Raw genomic sequence first — 22,317 nt, 5'->3', positions numbered from 1 at the left:
ACCCATGATAAGGGACATATATACCAGGGTAAGGGATGGGGGTATATACAGTACAGACCAAAAGTTTGGATACACCTTCTCATTTAAAGATTTTTCTGCATTTTCATGACTATGAAAATTTTACATTCACACTAAAGGCATCAAAACTATGAATTAACACGTGGAATTATATACTTAACAAAAAAGTGTGAAACAACTGAAATTATGTCTTATGTTCTAGGTTCTTCAAAGTAGCCAAGTTTTGCTTTGATGACTGCTTTGCACACTTTTGGCATTCTCTAGATGAGCTTCAAGAGGTAGTCACCGGGAATGGTTTTCACTTCACAGGTGTGCCCTGTCAGGTTTAATAAGTGGGATTTCTTGCCTTATAAATGGGGTTGGGACCATCAGTTGTGTTGTGCAGAGGTCTGGTGGATACACAGCTGATAGTCCTACTGAATAGACTGTTAGAATTTGTATTATGGCAAGAAAAAAGCAGCTATGTTAAGAAAAACGAGTGGCCTTCATTACTTTAAGAAATGAAGGTCAGTCAGTCTGAAAAATTGGGAAAACTTTGAAAGTGTCCCCAAGTGGCAAAAACCATCAGGCACTACAAAGAAACTGGCTCACATGAGGACCGCCCCAGGAATGGAAGACCAAGAGTCACCTCTGCTTCTGAGGATAAGTTTATCCGAGTCACCAGCCTCAGAAATAGCAGGTTAACAGCAGCTCAGATTAGAGACCAGGTCAATGCCACACAGAGTTCTAGCAGCAGACACATCTCTACAACAACTGTTAAGAAGAGACTTTGTGCAGCAGGCCTTCATGGTAAAATAGCTGCTAGGAAACCACTGCTAAGGACAGGCAACAAGCAGAAGAGACTTGTTTGGGCTAAAGAACACAAGGAATGGACATGAGACCAGTGGAAATCTGTGCTTTGGTCTGATGAGTCCAAATTTGAGATCTTTGGTTCCAACCACCATGTCTTTGTGCGACGCAGAAAAGGTGAACGGATGGACTCTACATGCCTGGATCCCACCGTGAAGCATGGAGTAGGAGGTGTGATTGTGTGCTGGTGCTTTGCTGGTGACACTGTTGGGGATTTATTCAAAATTGAAGGCATACTTAACCAGCATGGCTACAACAGCATCTTGCAGCGGCATGCTATTCCATCCGGTTTGCATTTAGTTGGGCCATCATTTATTTTTCAACAGGACAATGACCCCAAACACACCTCCAGGCTGTGTAAGGGCTATTTGACCAAGAAGGAGAGTGATGGGGTGCTACGCCAGATGACCTGGCCTCCACACTCACCAAACCTCAACCCAATCGAGATGGTTTGGGGTGAGCTGGACCGCAGAGTGAAGGCAAAACGGCCAACAAGCGCTAAGCATCTCTGGGAACTCCTTCAAGATTGTTGGAAAACCATTTCCGGTGGCTACCTCTTGAAGCTCATCAAGAGGATGCCAAGAGTGTGCAAAGCAGTCATCAAAGCAAAAGGTGGCTACTTTGAAGAACCTAGAATATAAGACATAATTTCAGTTGATTCATACATTTTTGTTAAGTATATAATCCACATGTATTAATTCATAGTTTTGATGCCTTCAGTGTGAATGTAAAATTTTCATAGTCATGAAAATACAGAAAAATCTTTAAATGAGAAGGTGTGTCCAAACTTTTGGTCTGTACTGTATACCAGGATGGGGGACATATATAATAGCAATACCAGTATGTTGTCCATCATAAGGTACATATATATACCAGGATGGGAGTTATATATACTAGGATGGAGCCCATGATAAGGGATATATATACCAGGATGGGAGTTATATATACTAGGATGGAGCCCATGATAAGGGACATATGTACCAGGATGGGAGTTATATATACTAGGATGGAGCCCATGATAAGGGACATATGTACAAGGATGGGAGTTATATATACTAGGATGGGGCCAATGATTAGGGACATATATACCAGGATGGGGCCCATGATAAGGGACATATATACAAGGATGGGAGTTATATATACTAGGATGGAGCCCATGATAAGGGACATATATACCAGAATGGGAGTTATATATACTAGGATGGAGCCCATGATAAGGGACATATATACAAGGATGGGAGTTATATATACTAGGATGGAGCCCATGATAAGAGACATATATACCAGGTTAAGGGACATATATACCAGGATGGGGGTATTTATACCAGGATGGGGTCCATGATAAGGAACATACGTACCAGGGTAACATCAGGATGGAGGTATATATACCAGGATGGGGCCAGGAAGGGAAACATATATATCAGGATGGAGGACATATATGTTTAACAGGATGTGGTGCCCCAGGTAAAAATCTTTCACCAGGGACCATCGGACTCTAGTTAAGTCATTATTAATAAAGATTTAAAAAAAAAACATAGGGCATTAAGTTGTCATTTTCTTTATCAAAAAAGTGTAAAAGCCATCCCACTGCAACAAGGTATACCCAATCAGCATAATACCAATCCCAGCTATCTAACCACCCTATAGTTGGACTTGTGCCTGACTGTGTTTAATATCTGCCCATGGAAAGCTGAGTAGGTAAGGTGCACAGTCTATATCACAATCTGCATTAAAATAGTAAAAGAGAAATCTTGCAATTTTCACATTTGCCACTGGAACATTTTTTAGTCTCTAACTTTCTGTTGTTTCAGGAAACAGTACATGTGCATAGCCACAGTGCTTAGACAACTTAGTTTGTGCAACAATCATTGTAAAGGGAGAGGGAGCAAGGTCAGCCGTGACATTGCCTATTGTGAATGGTGGTCCTTTATTATCAGATGTGTATAGATGTCTTCCTGCCTCTGATAAAATGGAGTCTTGCTGAAAATTATATCTGGAAGGACAGGAGGTATGATTTTAAAAAAGTCCCATTTGACTGGCTCTCATCTAACCAAGGCAGAGGCTCCACAGGACAGGGGAAACAAAAACCACATGGCGAATACATTAATTTAAGTACTCTATATTCCCTCTGCTTTGTAGTAGCTGTGGCTTGGGTGAGTTTCAGTGCTCGGAGATCTAGCGCATTGTATTTTATGTTTTTTATGTGTCTTTAAGTGTATGATTGCTGGGTGACTGTGAACATATTCCACCAGAGCTGTGTGGCCACCCACAAGAATCCGAACGCTCTGGGAAAAGATTAAAGTGACAGGTAGCCAATCTCCCTTGTGTTATTAGTTAAGGACCTCTGCAGGTGTCTGGAATGTGTAAAAACCAGAGTCAGGGCATTGTTCTTTGCCATCTCTTTAAATAAGCACTACCACAAAACTTTTTACTGTCTTTCCCTGTGTAAATCTATATGTTGGGAAGTGTAACTGTAGTAATGTACTCACTGATCAGCGTCTTTCCTGGTTTCCATCTCTACTCCTGTCCTTCTTTGGTTCATGTGATGGATATTCTGACTTGCAGGATCACACTGTGCCCTATGTACGAGCCGGAAGTTGCTTTTGCAATGTAAGCCTGACGTGCATCTTTCTGACACTTCATAGGCTTACATTGTAAAAGTGACTTCCAGGTCACACTTGGGCCTTGAGTCATCCAAGAGTTAACGCCAGGAATCTGGTGTAAAACACATTAAAAGGTCGCCCTAAAGGGAGAGGAAGATATAAGGCACGCTCACTCGAGCGTATGAAAAATCGATCCCATTTTCATAGAGGAGAGTGGGACGATTTTTTCTTTCTTGTCATTCATGCGCTGTCTGTATGCAATCCGTTAAATTCAGTAGCTGTTAGTCTTTTTCAGGACCATTTACGTTTTCCTATGCTGTAGAATTGTACTGTATCTGTAAAAATCGGGTGCCATACTGATGGTCCTTATGGCATGCGATTTGTTTTTCCCGCACTGTACTGATTTCAGAGTGAAATTGCAGCATGCCGAATACAGCTGAGAAAAATTATGCAGATTTGCAGCACCTCATTGAATAACATTGGTTCAAGTGCAATCCGATAAAAAAGGGGATTTTAACCCCTTTACCCCCAAGGGTGGTTTGCACGTTATGGACCGGGCCAATTTTTACAATTCTGACCACTGTCCCTTTATGAGGTTATAACTCTGGAACGCTTCAACGGATCCCAGTGATTCTGACATTATTTTCTCGTGACATATTGTACTTCATGATAGTGGTAAAATGTCATTGATATTACCTGCGTTTATTTGTGAAAAAATGGAAATTTGGCGAAAATTTTGAAAATTTCGCAATTTTCCAACTTTGAATTTTTATGCAATTAAATCACAGAGATATGTCACACAAAATACTTAATAAGTAATATTTCCCACATGTCTACTTTACATCAGCACAATTTTGGAACCAAAATTTTTTTTTGTTAGGGAGTTATAAGGGTTAAAAGTTGACCAGCAATTTCTCATTTTTACAACACCATTTTATTTTAGGGACCACATCTCATTTGAAGTCATTTTGAGGGGTCTATATGATAGAAAATACCCAAGTGTGACACCATTCTAAAAACTGCACCCCTCAAGGTTCTTAAAACCACATTCAATAAGTTTATTAACCCTTCACGTGCTTCACAGGAATTTTTGGAATGTTTAAATAAAAATTAACATTTAACTTTTTTTCACAAAAAATTTACTTCAGCTCCAATTTGTTTTATTTTACCATGGGTAACAGGAGAAAATGGACCCCAAAAGTTGTTGTACAATTTGTCCTGAGTACGCTGATACCCCATATGTGGGGGTTAACCACAGTTTGGGCGCATGGCAGAGCTCGGAAGGGAAGGAGCGCCATTTGACTTTTCAATGCAAAATTGACTGGAATTGAGATGGGACGCCATGTTGCGTTTGGAGAGCCACTGATGTGCCTAAACATTGAAACCCCCCACAAGTGACACCATTTTGGAAAGTAGACCCCCTAAGGAACTTATCTAGATGTGTGGTGAGCAGTTTGACCCACCAAGTGCTTCACAGAAGTTTATAATGCAGAACCGTAAAAATAAAAAATCATTTTTTTTCACAAAAATTATTTTTCGCCCCCAATTTTTTATTTTCCCAATGGTAAGAGAAGAAATTGGACCACAAAAGTTGTGGCACAATTTGTCCTGAGTACTCTGATACCCCATATGTGGGGGTAAACCATTGTTTGGGCGCATGGGAGAGCTCGGAAGGGAAGGAGCGCCGTTTGACCTTTCAATGCAAAATTGACAGGAATTGAGATGGGACGCCATGTTGCGTTTGGAGAGCCACTGATGTGCCTAAACATTGAAACCCCCCACAAGTGACACCATTTTGAAAAGTAGACCCCCTAAGGAACTTATCTAGATGTGTGGTGAGCGCTTTGACCCAATAAGAGCTTCACAGAAGTTTATAATGCAGAGCCATAAAAATAAAACAAAAATTTTTTCCCACAAAAATAATTTTTTAGCCCCCAGTTTTGTATTTTCCTGAGGGTAACAGGAGAAATTGGACCCCAAAAGTTGTTGTGCAATTTGTCCTGAGTGCGCTGATACCCTATATGTGGGGGAGAACCAGCGTTTGGGCGCATGGGAGGGCTCGGAAGGGAAGGAGCGCCATTTGGAATACAGACTTAGATGGAATGGTCTGCAGGCGTCACATTGTGTTTGCAGAGCCCCTAATGTACCTAAACAGTAGAAACCCCCCACAAGTGATCCCATATTGGAAACTAGACCCCCCAAGGAATTTATCTAGATGTGTTGTGAGAACTTTGAGCCCCCAAGTATTTCACTACAGTTTATAATGCAGAGCCGTGAAAATTTAAAAAAAATATTCCCCTCAAAATTATTTTTTAGCCCCCAGTTTTGTATTTTCTCGAGGGTAAAAGGAAAAATTGGACCCCAAAAGTTGTTGTACAATTTGTCCTGAGTGCGTTGATACCCCATATGTGGGGGGGAACCAGCGTTTGGGCGCATGGGAGGGCTCGGAAGGGAAGGAGCGCCATTTGGAATGCAGACTTAGATGGAATGGTCTGCAGGCGTCACATTGCGTTTGCAGAGCCCCTAATATACCTAAACAGTAGAAACCCCCCACAAGTGACCCCATATTGGAAACTAGACCCCCCCACGAACTTATCTAGATGTGTTCTGAGAACTTTGAGCCCCCAAGTGTTTCACTACAGTTTATAACGCAGAGCCGTGAAAATAAAAAATCTCATTGTTTCCCACAAAAATTATTTTTTAGCCCCCAGTTTTGTATTTTCCCAAGGGTAACAGGAGAAATTGGACCCCAAAAGTTGTTGTCCAATTTGTCCTGAGTACGCTGATACCCCATATGTTGGGGTAAACTCCTGTTTGGGCACACGGGAGAGCTCGGAAGGGAAGGAGCACTGTTTTACTTTTTCAATGCAGAATTGGATGGAATTGAGATCGGTCGCCATGTCGCGTTTGGAGAGCCCCTGATGTGCCTAAACAGTGGAAACCCCCCAATTATAACTGAAACCCTAATCTAAACACACCCCTAACCCTAATCCCAACGGTATCCCTAACCACACCTCTAACCCAGACACGCCCCTAATCCTAATCCCAACCGCAAATGTAATCCAAACCCTAACCCTAACTTTAGCCCCAACCCTAACTGTAGCCTTAACCCTAACCCTAGCTCCAACCCTAGCCCTAACCCTAGCCCTAACCCTAGCCCTAGCCCTAACCCTAGCCCCAACCCTAACCCTAGCCCTAACCCTAGCCCTAACCCTAGCCCTAGCCCTAACCCTAGCCCCAACCCTAACCCTAGCCCTAACCCTAGCCCTAACCCTAACCCTAGCCCTAACCCTAGCCCTAACCCTAGCCCTAACCCTAGCTCTAGCCCTAACCCTAGCCCTAACCCTAGCCCTAACCCTAGCCCTAACCCTAGCCCTAACCCTAATGGCAAAATGGAAATAAATACATTTTTTTAATTTTTTAATTTTTCCCTAACTAAGGGGGTGATGAAGGGGGGTTTGATTTACTTTTATAGCGGGTTTTTTAGTGGATTTTTATGATTAGCAGCCGTCACACACTGAAAGACGCTTTTTATTGCAAAAAATATTTTTTGCGTTACCACATTTTGAGAGCTATAATTTTTCCATATTTTGGTCCACAGAGTCATGTGAGGTCTTGTTTTTTGCGGGACGAGTTGACGTTTTTATTGGTAACATTTTCGGGCACATGACATTTTTTGATCGCTTTTTATTCCGATTTTTGTGAGGCAGAATGACCAAAAACCAGCTATTCATGAATTTCTTTTGGGGGAGGCGTTTATACCGTTCCGCGTTTGGTAAAATTGATAAAGCAGTTTTATTCTTCGGGTCAGTACGATTACAGCGACACCTCATTTATATCATTTTTTTTATGTTTTGGAGCTTTTATACGATAAAAACTATTTTATAGAAAAAATAATTATTTTTGCATCGCTTTATTCTGAGGACTATAACTTTTTTATTTTTTTGCTGATGTTGCTGTATGGCAGCTCGTTTTTTTGCGGGACAAGATGATGCTTTCAGCGGTACCATGCTTATTTATATCCGTCTTTTTGATCGCGTGTTATTCCACTTTTTGTTTGGCGGTACGATAATAAAGCGTTGTTTTTTGCCTCGTTTTTTTTTTTTCTTACGGTGTTTACTGAAGGGGTTAACTAGTGGGATAGCTTTATAGGTTGGGTTGTTACGGACGCGACGATACTAAATATGTGTACTTTTATTGTTTTTGTTTTTTTTATTTAGATAATTAAATGTATTTATGGGAATAATATTTTTTTTTTTTTTCATTATTTAGGATTTTTTTTTTTTTTTTTTACACACTTGGAAATTTTGTTTTTTAACTTTTTTACTTTGTCCCAGGGGGGGACAATACAGATCGATGATCTGCCAGTTTGCACAGCACTCTGACAGATCACCGATCTGTCTGAGAGCAGTGCAGCGTTACCAAGTGCCTGCTCTGAGCAGGCACTTGGTAAGCCACCTCCTTCCCTGCAGGACCCAGATCCGCGGCCAGTTTGGATCCGGGACTTGCTGCAGGAAGGAGGTGGGAGATCCCCGGAGCAACGCGATCACATCGCGTTGCTGCGGGGGTCTCAGGGAAGCCCGCAGGGAGCCCCCTCCCTGCGCGGTGCTTCCCTGCACCGCCGGCACATCGCGATCATCTTTGATCGCGGTGTGCCGGGGGTTAATGTGCCGGGGGCGGTCCATGACCGCTCCTGGCACATACTGCCGGATGTCAGCTGCGATAAGCAGCTGACACCCGGCCGCGATCGGCGGCGCTCCCCCCGTGAGCGCGGCCGATCGCGCTGGACGTAATATTCCGTCCTTGGGAATTAAGGCCCATCCCACATGGACGGAATATTACGTCCAATGGCAGAAAGGGGTTAAGCAGGTATATTTTATAAATTGGGACTTAGGACTAGAGGTATTTTGAGTAATAGAGTTACACTATTTTAATAAAGCCTATTGTGAATGTAGTTGCTATCAGCTCATTATTTTAGAGGATCCAGTGTTAGCCCTCATACAGAATTTTTGCTTTACATGTGAGATGTTTTGTTGCAAAATGGTTTGTAGCAAGTGTAAAAGTACGTTAGTACGTGTTTGGATGCAGTACAACTGGCTCAGAGTAGAACCTGCGAATGAGTTAGTTGATATTGGTACAAAGGATGACAGATTTTGGATCACTGAGTGGTGATTAAAAACTTTACAAACTTACAAATGTACATTGGATGGAATAAAGGTTTTGTGACTCTAAGTGTATAATGCAGTAGTGCAGTATAGAAGATCCAGATATCAGGGATTAGTCAAGTTAAGTAGATTCCTCTTCTCGTTCCCATTTCTGCTAATGTGCTTGTGGATGTTCCCAGGAAGAGTCTGAGACTCCAGAACTGATTATGGGATCTCCAGACAAGGACCTGGAATAGCAATGAATATTGTCAAAGCCTATGAACGTCAGCGGACACTAAAGAACTTTGAAAAATGGTTCAAAAGGGCACATTGCTGTCTCTGGGTCTTCTGTTTTCCAATACATTGGCCCAAACGTAAAAACATGCATATCATGTGATATATATTTATAATATTGTGCTCAAGTACAATGTATGGCTATAGCGTGTCATGCCTGGAAGCCGTCACTCAGAGTGTAGCTCTGTATTATGGCTCTGATAAGATAACATAGCCTTTTCCTAACACCATCATTAGTAAGTATTAATATATGCATATTTTTACAGGAGCATTTTGCATTCCATTGTATGTGCCTTATATGTTCAATGGCGAGTGGAAGCTAGGAAAATTCCTCTGCAAGCTATGGCTGGTCGCCGACTATATGATGTGCACAGCGTCAGCCTTTAATGTTGTTCTTATTAGTTATGATCGATTTCTGGCTGTCACTATGGCTGTAAGTATTGTTCTATTCTGTATTCTAGTATAACTGCATCATGTTAATAGCTGATAAAACACAAAGTGTGCACTGTAAAATTGTAAAGTGTTTTCCCTGATATAAACTCTTAACATAATCTTCTTTTTTTTCACCATTTTCTAAATATTTTTTCCCAATTACATATATATGGGTATATGTGTCATGTAATACACATGTACAGTATATGTGTGTGTATATATATATATATATATATATATATATATATATATACACAGCTCTGGCAAAAATTAAGAGACCACTGCACAGTTTTATAAAAATCAGATTCTTTACATGTCTGACGGCCATTCCATTCCAGTGTCAGTTCATTTCCAACCAGAGTACACCTCATTCTGCTTAATGTGCTTCTGATTAGGTGATCACCTTGACCAACTCTTATTTAATGAAGGAAAGTATAAAAAACACTGCTGTGGTGTTCACAATCCTCTTGCAACAGGACAAGCTGGATGGCAAAACAAGTGCTAGTAATATCCCAAAAGTAATAGGAATGAAAAAATAACTTTGAACCATGCCAAAGGAGTTGAAAAGAAAAGTCTTGAGTGAGGAAAAGAAGGACTCAATTCTGGCTTTACTAGCAGAAGGACACAGTGAGCGTCATGTTGCCTCCAGCCTTAAAATTTCTAAGACGGCAGTCCATTACAACAAGGTCAAGCAGCAGACATTGGGGAAAACAAAGCTACAGACCGGCAGAGGGTGAAAACGACTCTCCACTGACCAGGATAGCCGTCATCTTATTCGAATGTCACTCAGCAACCGCAGGATGACATCAAGTGACCTACCAAAGGAATGGCAAATGGCAGCTGGGGTGAAGTTCAACAAGAACAGTTTGTAACAGGCTCCTAGAGGCAGGACTCAAGTCATGTAAAGCTAGAAAAAAGCCTTTCACCAATTAGAAGCAAAGGAGAGCCAGGCTGAAGTTTGCCAAAGACCATAAGGATTGGACCATAGCGGACCGGAGTAAGGTAATCTCTGATGAGTCTAATTTTCAGCTTTGCCCAACACCTGATCGTCTAATGGTTAGACAGAGACCTGGAGAGGCGTGCAAGCCGCAGTGTCTTGCACCCACTGTGAAATTTGGTGGAGGATCGGTATTGATCTGGGGATGCTTCAGCAGGCTGGAACTGGGCAGGTTAATCTTTGCAAAGGACGTATGAATCAAGCCGCAAGGTTATCGTGGAAACACAGTTGATTCCTTCTGCTCAGACAATGTTCCCCAACTCTGAGGACTATTTTTTCCAGCAGAACAATGCGCCATGCCATACAGCTAGGTCAATCAAAGTGTGGATGAAGGACCACCACATCAAATCCCTGTCATGGCCAGCCCAACCTACACACCTGAGCCCCATTGAAAACCTCTGGAATGTAATCAAGAGGAAGATGGATAGTCACAAGCCATCAGACAAAGAAGAACTGCTTAAATTTTTGTACCAGAAGTGGCAGAAGGTCACCCAAAAGCAGTGTGAAAGACTGGTGGAAAGCATGCCAAGACACATGAAAGTTAAAATTAAAATCATGATTATTCGACAAAATATTGATTTCTGGACTCTTCCTGAGTTAAAACATTAGTATTGTTGCTTCTAAATGATTATGACCTTTTTTTTTGCATTATTTGAGGTCTGCAAGAAATGCATTTTTTTGTTGATTTCTCATTTTCAGAAAATAAATACAAAACGTATTGCTTGGAACTTCGGAGACATGCTGTCAGTAGTTTATAGAATAAAAGAACAATTTACATTTTACTCAAAAATATACCTATAAAGAGAAAAAACAGACAAACTGAAAATTTTGCAGTGGTCTTGTAATTTTTGCCAGAACTGTATATGTACATTACATATATACAGTGCTCAGTATTAATGAGTATACCTCCTTTGAAACAAAATATTTTAATCAATATGTCAATGAACACAAGAATAATTTACAAACTATTGACAAGACTAGGTGTTACAGAACATTTTTTTAACCCATAAGATGAAAATAAGAGTAATAATATAACTTTAACTACAAAATATTAAATTGTACTAAAATTAGATGGTACAAAAAAAAACAATTAAACCCCACATTAAAAACAAATTCTAGATTTTTATATGTCCTCCATGACTTTTAATGACAGCTCTAAGGTTTCTAGACATGTAATGAACAAGGTGTTAGGTGTTAAAGGAAACTTGTTACAAAATTTCAAGCATCTAAACTGTCCCCAGGGTGTTGTTAGTGATGCAATGTGCATCACGAACACTTTTTTTCATTATTGTAATAAGCACTTTATATAGTTATATGGTACCTGTTCGTTTAGTCATAGGGGTGTGCTTTATTTTGATTGATTTCTCTCATTGCATCACTGGAATCCATGCTTGCACAGTGTGGTGCTTGGAGCCGTGCTTGCGCACAGTTGAGCAGGCAGCATCGCTTGCGCATTGTGTAGCGTCAAACCTACGATGCTTGCGCAGTGTTGAGCGGGGAGCAGCACATGTGCCGAGACTGCGCAAGCTAACATCACACTTGGGACAGTTTAGATGCTTGAAATTATGTGTCAGGTTCTCTTTAAAGTCTGTAGTCAGACAGGGTGTCTCTGTGGAATGATTGCAGTTCCATCTTTTTTAAATTTTTGCATCTTTTTTGCTACAATATTCTTACTAAAAAGTAAAGCTTTATGATCTTCCTATAGTTTTCACCTTTCTTGTGTAAAGAAATTATTTTCTTTATCAGGTCATGTAACATTTCTCTTCCATGCGGTGCCATTGCTAACATGAAATTGGAATGTGTTTTTTTTTGTTAAGTAATACCCTTTTACGGTCAACTGCTTGACACATGCTTAATGAATAATTACCCTTACCTGTGATTCAATTCTTGTTAATTAGCATTTTGTAGGCCAAACTATGCAGGTTATGTACTATGCGCTATGCTAAACATTGCAGGACTTTAGGTATCCATGGTTATGACCACTAGCAACTAGCTAACTAACTGTCACTATATCAGTGATTGTAACCATGGCTACTTAAGGTCTTGCAAGGCCCTGCACATGAGAATAGAGACATAGTGAATCAGAAGAACTATACTACATTTCTAATTTGAGGTATTTGCTAATATTATTATTATTACACCTACTACACACTGGGATATGCTCTTGGAGATGGAATACCCCTTGGCTTGCTACATAATAAATTTGAAGTCAATTAGTCAGCTCACTGATGGTATTTCATAATGGATAAGCATTTGCCTGGATTTCTCAGTCTTAGGGACACCATGAAATGGACATTTTTCAGGACCATAGATGCAGTGGTTGGCCAATGAAAGCTAGTGCAACATTGGAATTGGAAAAGAACTAGCAAATATAGGAATCCAGTTAGGCCCATTTATTGTCTGACGAAGTTTAGCCAGATTTGTGGCAAAAAAACACAAATTTGCCATGGAAACAAATGAAAGCGACTCAACTGTGCAGAAAAACATAGGAACTGGAATACAGAAAAAATGGCAGCAGGTTCTCAGGACTGATGAGACAAAATTTGAAATACCGTATTTGGCAGTTACAGATGGCAGTTTGTCACAGAAAGGCTGGTGAGTGGTACAATAATGATCGTCTGCATGATGAAGCATGATGTTGGTTGCTTGCAAGTTTGGGGCTGTATTTCACTAAATGGAGTTGGGAATTTTGTCAAAACAAATGACGTCATCAATAATGGGAAATATAGGTAATACTTATCCATCACGAGATACCATCAGGGAGGTGTATGATTGGCTACAAATTTAATCTGCAGCAGAACAACAGGAAACATACAGTCAACATCATTAAGAACTATCTACAGCGTGATGAAGTGCAAGGAATAATGAAGATGATGATATGGCCCTCACAGAGCTTTAACCCCTTAGCGACCGCCGATACGCCTTTTAACGGCGGCCGCTAAGGGTACTTAAACCACAGCGCCGTTAATTAATGGCGCTGTGGAAAAAGTCCATAGCGCCCCCCAGAGGCCGATTTTCTCCGGGGTCTCGGCTGCCGAGGGTAGCCGAGACCCCAGAGAACATGATTCGGGGGGTTTTTAACCCACCCCGCATTTGCGATCGCCGGTAATTAACCGTTTACCGGCGATCGCAAAAAAAAAAAAAAAAGCGATCTCTTTTTAATTTCTCTGTCCTCCGATGTGATCGCACATCGGAGGACAGAGAAAAGGGGTCCCAGGTGGCCCCCCAATACTCGCCTAGCTCCCCCGATGCTCCTCGTGTCTCCCGGTGGGCGCCGCCATCTTCAAAATGGCGGGCGCATGCGCAGCGCGCCCGCCGGCCGGCACCGGGAGAATCTTTGGGGTCTCGGCTGCCGGGGGTAGCCGAGACCCCAAAGAGCACGATCGGGGTCGGTATTACCGACCCCTGTTTTGCGATCGCCGGTAATTAACTGTTTACCGGCGACCGCAAAAAAAAAAAAAAAGTAAAGTGTAATTCTCTGTCCTCTGATGTGATCGAACATCAGAGGACAGAGAAATAGGGGGATTCGGGGACCCTAGCATGCTCACCTAGGTCCCTGGATCCTCTTGCTGCTCCTCCTGGCCGCCGGCAGCAGAACATGGCGGACGCATGCCCAGTGGGCCCGCCATCTGTCTCCATCTGCCGGCCGGCAGGAGAACAGCAGTTGGGGCTAAAATTAGGGGTAGGGTTAGGGTTAGGGTTAGGGGTAGGGTTAGGGGTAGGATTAGGGTTAGGGTTAGGGGTAGGGTTAGGGTTAGGTTAGGGGTAGGGTTAGGGGTAGGTTAGGGGTAGGGTTAGGGGTAGGGTTAGGGGTAGGGTTAGGTTAGGGTTAGGGGTAGGGTTAGGTTAGGGGTAGGGTTAGGGGTAGGGTTAGGGGTAGGGTTAGGGTTAGGGTTAGGTTAGGGGTAGGGTTAGGGGTAGGGTTAGGTTAGGGTTAGGGGTAGGGGTAGGGTTAGGTTAGGGTTAGGGGTAGGGTTAGGGTTAGGGGTAGGGTTAGGGGTAGGGTTAGGGTTAGGTTAGGGGTAGGGTTAGGGGTAGGGTTGGGGCTAAAGTTAGGGTTAGAGCTGGGATTAGGGTTAGGGTTCGGATTAGGGTTCGTATTAGGGTTAGGGTTGGCATTAGGGTTACGCTTGGGATTAGGGTTAGGTTTGGGATTAGGGTTAAGGTTAGGGTTGTGATTAGGGGTGTATTGGGATTAGGGTTAGGTTTGAGGTTAGGGTTGAGATTAGGATTAGGGGTGTGTTGGATTTAGGGTTTTGATTAGGGTTATGGTTAGGGTTGACATTAGGGTTGTTTTGGGGTAAGGGTTGTGATTATGGTTAGGGTTAGTGATTAGGATTATGGATGAGGTTGGGATTAGGGTTAGGGGTGTGTTGGGGTTAGGGTTGGAGCTAGAATTGGGGGGTTTCCACTGTTTAGGTACATCAGGGGGTCTCCAAACACGACAGCCAATTTTGCGCTCAAAAAGTCAAATGGTGCTCCCTCCCTTCTGAGCTCTGCCGTGCGCCCAAACAGTGGGTTACCCCCACATATGGGGCATCAGCGTACTCGGGATAAATTGGACAACAACTTCTGGGGTCCAATTTCTCTTGTTACCCTTGTGAAAATAAAAACTTGGGGGCTACAAAATCTTTTTTGTGAAAAAAAAAATATTTTTTATTTTCACGACTCTGCATTCTAAACTTCTGTGAAGCACTTGGGCATTCAAAGTTCTCACCACACATCTAGATAAGTTCCTTGGGGGGTCTAGTTTCCAAAATGGGGTAACTTGTGGGGGGTTACTACAGTTTAGGTACATCAGGGGCCCTGCAATCGCAACATAATGCCCACAGACCATTCTATCAAAGTCTGCATTCCAAAAAGGCGCTCCTTCCCTTCCGAGCTCTGCCGTGCGCCCAAACAGTGGTTTACCCCCACATATTGGGTATCGACGTACTCAGGAGAAATTGCACAACAACTTTTGTGGTCTAATTTCTCCTGTTACCCTTGTGAAAATAAAAATTTGTGGGAAAAAAATCATTTTTGTAGAAAAAATGCAATTTTTTTTTTTCACGGCTCTACGTTATAAACTTCTGTGAAGCACATGGGAGTTAAAAGTGCTCGCCACACATCTAGATAAGTTCCTTAAGGGGTCTAGTTTCCAAAATGGTGTCACTTGTGGGGGGTTTCCACTGTTTAGGCACATCAGGGGCTCTCCAAACGCGACATGGCGTCCGATCTCAATTCCAGCCAATTCTACATTGAAAAAGTAAAACGGCACTCTTTCTCTTCCAAGCTCTGCGGTGCGCCCAAACAGTGGTTTACCCCCACATATTGGGTATCGACGTACTCAGGAGAAATTGCACAACTTTTGTGGTCTAATTTCTCCTGTTACCCTTGTGAAAATAAGAATTTGTGGGCAAAAAGATCATTTTTGTAGAAAAAATGCAATTTTTTTTTTCACGGCTCTACGTTATAAACTTCTGTGAAGCACATGGGGGTTCAAAGTGCTCGCCACACATCTAGATAAGTTCCTTAAGGGGTCTAGTTTCCAAAATGGTGTCACTTGTGGGGGGTTTCCACTGTTTAGGCACATCAGGGGCTCTCCAAACGCGACATGGCGTCCAATCTCAATTCCAGCCAATTCTACATTGAAAAAGTAAAACGGCACTCCTTCTCTTCCAAGCTCTGCGGTGCGCCCTAACAGTTGTTTACCCCCACATATTGGGTATCAGCGTACTCAGGAGAAATTGCACAACAACTTTTGTGGTCTAATTTCTCCTGTTACCCTTGTGAAAATAAGAATTTGTGGGCAAAAAGATCATTTTTGTGTAAACAAAAGCGATTTTTTATTTTCACGGCTCTACGTTATAAACTTCTGTGAAGCACTTGGGGGTTCAAAGTGCTCACCACACATCTAGATAAGTTCCTTAAGGGGTCTAGTTTCCAAAATGGTGTCACTTGTGGGGAGTTTCCACTGTTTAGGTACATCAGGGGCTCTCTAAATGTGACATGGTGTCCGATCTCAATTCCAGCCAATTCTGCATTGAAAAAGTCAAACGGCGCTCCTTCACTTCTAAGTTCTGCGGTGCGCCCTAACAGTGGTTTACCCCCACATATGGGGTATTGGCGTATTCAGGAGAAATTGCATAACAAAATTTATGGTTACATTTCTGTTTTTACACTTGTGAAAATAAAAAAAATGGTTCTGAATTAAGATGTTTGCAAAAAAAAGTTAAATGTTCATTTTTTCCTTCCACATTGTTTCAGTTCCTGTGAAGCACGTAAAGGGTTAATAAACTTCTTGAATGTGGTTTTGAGAACCTTGAGGGGTGTAGTTTTTAGAATGGTGTCACACTTCATTATTTTCTATCATATAGACCCCTCAAAATGACTTCAAATGTGATGTGGTCCCTAAAAAAAAATGGTGTTGTAAAAATGAGAAATTGCTGGTCAACTTTTAACCCTTATAACTCCCTAACAAAAAAAAATTTTGTTTCCAAAATTGTGCTGATGTAAAGTAGACATGTGGGAAATGTTATTTATTAACTATTTTTTATGACATATCTCTCTGATTTAAGGGCATAAAAATACAAAGTTTGAAAATTGCAAAATTTTAAAAATTTTCGCCATATTTCCGTTTTTTTCATAAATAATCGCAAGTAATATCGAAGAAATGTTACCACTAACATGAAGTACAATATGTCACGAAAAAACAATCTCAGAATCAGAGGGATCCGTTGAAGCGTTCCAGAGTTATAACCTCATAAAGTGACAGTGGTCAGAATTGCAAAAATTGGCCTGGTCATTAAGTACCAAATTGGCTCTGTCACTAAGGGGTTAAGTTCAACATCATCAAGTCTGTCTGCGATTAAATGAAGGGACAGAAAGATTGGTGCAAGTCTACATCTCTAGAAGATCTGTGGTTAGTTCTGCAAGATGTGTTGAACAACCTCCCTGCTGAGGTCCTTCTAAAACTGTGTGAAAGTGTACATAGAAAAATTGATGCTTTGATGCTTTTTTAAAGGTCTTAACAACTATTTATTTGATATACCGTATTTTTCGGACTTCAAGACGCACTTTTTTCCCCAAAAATGTTAGGGGAAAATGGGGGTGCGTCTTGTAGTCGCAATATACTTACAAATCATGTGGCAGCGGCAGCGGCGGCGGTCCCGATGCAGCCTCCCTTCCCATGCTTGTGCGGCTGTGGCTGTGCTGCGGGCAGGGGCTGTGCTGTGGGGCTGCGGGGCTGTGGCAGCAGCTCTCTGGGCTCAGTGGGGGCTCCGACAGCATTTCGAAAAAGCCCGGAGGTCCCCCGCTCATCCGTTAATGGCATGTTGCGGTGGCCTCCGAGAACATGGGCGCAGGGAAAATGGCCGGCGCACGCTCAGATTCAAATCTCGTCACGAGATCTCGTCAAAACAAGATCTGAATCTGAGCGTGCGCCAGCCGGCGGCCATTTTTCCGGTGCCCATGTTCTCGGAGGCCAACGCAACATGGCCATGCCATTAACGGATGAGCGGGGGGCCACCGGGCTTTGACGAAATGCCGTCGAAGCCCTCACTGAGCCCAGAGAGCTGCTGCCACAGCCCCACAGCACAGCGCCTGCCCCGCAGCACAGCCCCTGCCCCGGAGCCCAACCCCTGCCCCGAAGCCCAGCCACTGCCCCGGAGCCCAGCCACTGTTCTGGAGCACAGCCCCTGCCCTGGAGCACAGCCACTATTCCAGACCACAGCCCCTGCCCCGGAGCACAGCCACTGTCCTGGAGCGGAGCACAGCCCCTGCCCCGGAGCACAGCCACTACCCCGAAGCACAGAGCCTCCACCCCTGCCCAAGCACAGAGCACCAGAATGGGATGGGATTTCCTGGAGGCCAACGCACCAGCCTGGACCACCGAAAGACCCCTGTGACCACTTTCTCCACCTGTGCCGATCCCTTCACTGGTAAGATGAATTCGGACTGTAAGACGTACCGCCATTTCAAACATTTTTTTTTTCCTTATTTTTATTCTGAAAATTTGGGGTGCGTCTTATGGTCCGGTGCATCTTATAGTCCGAAAAATACGGTACTTTGTATTTTGTGAATTGATAATAATAAACTCTTTCCATCTCTATTTGTTAAAGGATTCTAACATTACAGCATTTTTTCCAGCCTTTCCTAAAATTTTTGCATAGTACTGTTTATATAGTGTGTATGTGTTTGTGTATGTTGTGATTAATCTGTTAGATACCAAGTAGTAATAGAGTCATCATATTGGAACAGATAAGGAATACAGACCAATTCATATAAATGTGCTGCCATTTGCTTTCTGTAATGGACTACTGTAAAATCTCATTGTTTCCTTTACTTGTTTGTTTATTGAGAGGCAGCATATTTCCACCTGAGACACGTGTGACCATTTCACTTCTATAGGAGTTACAGCACCTCTCCTCTCGTGTCTTATCCCCGGATCACTAGGTGCCTGCTCTCTCCATACCTGAGGGTCCCTACATCCATCAGACATGTTTGCATTATCCCGTGAATATGTTAGAAATGTCCAAAATGGGTATGGCTTTTTAAGTCGCAGTGAAGTAGGGTTGTGCATATTTCCTCCTGTCTGGGTTGCCAATCGTCCGTTGATTTACCAACAGTCTGTAAAAACCAGGCGCTTTTCTCTAACCACGGTAGGGTTGAGCAGAAAAAAAGCTCTGATTGTGATTTTTTTAAATGTTTTCCCTCAGTTTGTACTGTGCATGCGTGAAAAAATGCTGACGTGCAGTACAAACAGAAGTTGACTTCTGAATGAAGGAACCTCCATTTTCCATTAATCACTGCAGATTGGGGATTCCTAAACATATCCTGTTCATTCTGAACTCAGAGTTTGAGCTTTTGAAGTGACAGCGTTCAGGAAGGATGAGAGTTCTATGTATGTAGGTAATACTAAGTGGCACTCATGTTCTCAGCTAGTATTGTCTCCTTCCTTTTCACTTATTCTGATAGCTGCTCAGAACAGCCTCTGAGGAGACAGTGCATCCAGCTGCTGGATTCCAGCAGATCTTCTTACTTCTGACTGAATGATGCTCACAACGGCTAACATATTAATCCACCTCTGTCTACCTGTAGCAACTAATCACCCCCGGTACTGAAGGGGCTTTAATGGGTTATATGTGAGGGAGAGCCAGGGCCATAGTCGTGGCTGAGACTATCTGCTTACACGCGCCCTGACCTCCCGCCACATGCAAACAATGTCCCCTTTTTAGCGTACCTTCAGCTATATCATCTGCACCATCAGGGTCCCATATGAGCGGCTGAAGTTCTGCTGCTGATGTTGCACAAAAAGAAGCAAAGTTCACGTTCAACTTTAAACAGATAACTTTACTGGTTTCTTCTCTCAGCACATCCATGTCTTTGGCAGCATTCACATAAGATTCAACACAGTACATATCCTTTGCTTTCCCTGTGCTTGTTCCTATGTCCCGTCCCACACCGTAACACAGCGTTCTCCCTGTCCAGCTTGACTACTCTTAGGAGTTCCCTTGTCTGTTTCACATCAGACAAAAGGGCTTCAGCCCAAGTAGCAAGCTGCCACATTTTTAGGAGCGGCCTGCGTTACTGTCCTGCTGTGACTTTTGCTGTAGCTCTTGCTCTCACTACACTACCGCTGTCACCGCTTCTTTGTCTACTGCTGTTACTGCTGCACTTTTGGCCTGGTGGCTCTGGATGGCTAGGTCCCTTGCTTCAACTTTGCGGGGTCCACTGTGTTGCCCCGGGCTCTAAGGCCCTCTGTGACTGACTGGGCTCTCTGATCCTCCTGAGCTGTCTCAGCTCCCTGGCTCCACTGACTAAAAAGCAGAAAATTCCCTTTCTTACCCACAGCAGGCCCCTCCTAATTTAACTGTTACTGTTCCTGAGTTCCTATCTCTAATCTCTCTAAAGCCCCCTCTTGTGGCTAACCTATTACTATGCTTTCCCTATATTCAATATACAAATGGTAGCATGAAGAACATAACAGTGTTATAAAACACAACACTAGGTATATACACATTGAACATACAGCATTTAGTACCAGCTTCAACCGGGACATGCTTAAAGGGGTAGGGGCATACACCACTCTCTGCTACCCCTTACATATACACTGCACAGTACCACTTTTCCAGTCCTGTATACATAGTGTAATTCTCAATATCTGTGTTATTCTCTATATATACAATACTTTAACCACTTCTCCTGTAATTGGGTATAATTCTCAGTATTTTCACCTTATTCTGTATGTCTTAGGGTTTCTAGTCATTATTTTGGGTGTGGCATGTTCTAGTGGGCGTGGTTTTAAGGGGTGTGGGAATTTTCATAAAAAAATTAGTTTATCTGTGAATTTGGGGTCAATTGTCCAGAAAATATTAAATAGTAGGCTGGTAACCCTGCCACATTTTAAAAGACACATAATACTTCCTATGTATGTATAACATTTTTTGTCTTCTGTTGTTTAGGTTGCATATCACACTCAGCGGCAACAACATTACAAGACAGTGCTTAAAATGGCTGCAGTCTGGATACTGTCATCTCTCTTATACAGCCCAGCTATTCTTCTATGGGACTATTTTGTTAGTGGCAACTCCATTCCCGAGGAACTCTGTCTAGCTTCATACTACAACAACTGGCACTTTCTACTGGGAGCTTCCACTTTTGACTTTTTTCTTCCTCTCTTAAGTATTTCATTTTTTAACCTGAGCATCTATTGGAATATTAAAATAAGAAGCAAAAAGAAAAGAGAATCTTCAGTTTTCACAGTTTGCTCAAGTGAAGAAGAAATCTTAAAGATACCGGTATCAGGGCGGTTGATCCACCAAGGTCAAAATGGTTTAGGATTATCAAGAATTAAAATGACGTCTAAATCGTTCCCTTACATCTCTTCCAAAAAGACAAATCCTAATAGATTACAAAGTGTCAGAACACAACAGAGTAATATTCACATTATTAAATTATCCCATGACCAAAAAGTTGCCAAATCTTTGTTTATCCTTGTTTGTGTGTTTTGTATTTGTTGGGCTCCTTACTCATTTCTTATGGCCATTCGGGCTGCCTGCCATGATTACTGTATTGCATCATATTGGTATGACATTACATTTTGGTTGCTGTGGATTAACTCCTCAATTAATCCCATTCTTTATCCTTTGTGCCACTCGAGTTTTAGGAGCGCTTTTATCAAAGTAATTTCCAAGTATGCAAAAAATGTCAAATAATTCTTGATCAAAATGTACAGGACCTTTCTTCTGGGGTCCACACTGGTATTAGCTAACAACCAATAAAAAATTGTGTAGGTATTTGTGTCTTTAGCACAAAATTGTTCTGTTTCGGAGAGGATGGACCACGATGCACTTGAACAAAGAAGTTTGTAATTAAACAAGGCAACTATCAATAGTTCCTAACAAAGATATATATAATGGACATTCAATAAGTGCAGAACTTTTAGAACAAAATTCAAAGATTTATATATTTACTACGCTTCACCTTGTTATGTTACAGATCAAGCAGGAATTTTGTTTTTACACTTGACAGTACGTATAATCAATCAGACACCCGGTGGTTTTATTGTTGTATGTTCTTCCTTTGATTACAGGTACCTTTGGTATGAATTATGTTGATCTTATTTCTTTCATTTTATTATTTATTTTTAAAGCACCAATTATTCCATATGTACAAGCTTCATTTATTAACACTTTTGCCATCTGTGCATTTTCCTTGGTATTGTTTTTGTATGTCATATTGTATCCTCTGTTTCACTGTCTTTCAATTCGTTCTTGAAAAACACTTCATACAACATTACAATTACTGACAATCACATTTGTGTTTCTGTTTGTTTAATTGATCCTTGTGACCTATTGATTAGTGCCCGAGGTATTGTACTCTCTTAAAATCACTTCTATGTGATGTATGTGACATTCAAGTTTGTCCACCTCTTATCGTGCTTTATGCCACATACACTGATGAGAAAAAGGGTAACAATGTTTTGAATTTTTTACTT

General features: G+C 42.1%; 1 protein-coding gene across 1 annotated transcript in view; it reads left to right on the top strand.

Annotated features, from left to right (window-relative positions):
- Positions 1 to 21,535, top strand: part of LOC138643400 (histamine H3 receptor-like) — a 36,197-nt gene extending 14,662 nt beyond the window's left edge. Inside the window, exons 3-4 of the mRNA XM_069732316.1 lie at positions 9,175 to 9,341; positions 20,783 to 21,535. Coding sequence (XP_069588417.1) covers positions 9,175 to 9,341; positions 20,783 to 21,535 — 920 coding nt within the window. The remainder of the gene's footprint in view (positions 1 to 9,174; positions 9,342 to 20,782) is intronic.
- The last annotated feature ends 782 nt before the right edge of the window (positions 21,536 to 22,317 follow it).

Source organism: Ranitomeya imitator, chromosome 6 (assembly GCF_032444005.1).
Source record: "Ranitomeya imitator isolate aRanImi1 chromosome 6, aRanImi1.pri, whole genome shotgun sequence".
Taxonomy (NCBI): Eukaryota; Metazoa; Chordata; class Amphibia; order Anura; family Dendrobatidae; genus Ranitomeya; species Ranitomeya imitator.
Note: the sequence above shows the minus strand (reverse complement) of the source record. Positions and strands in the feature narration are given on the sequence as shown.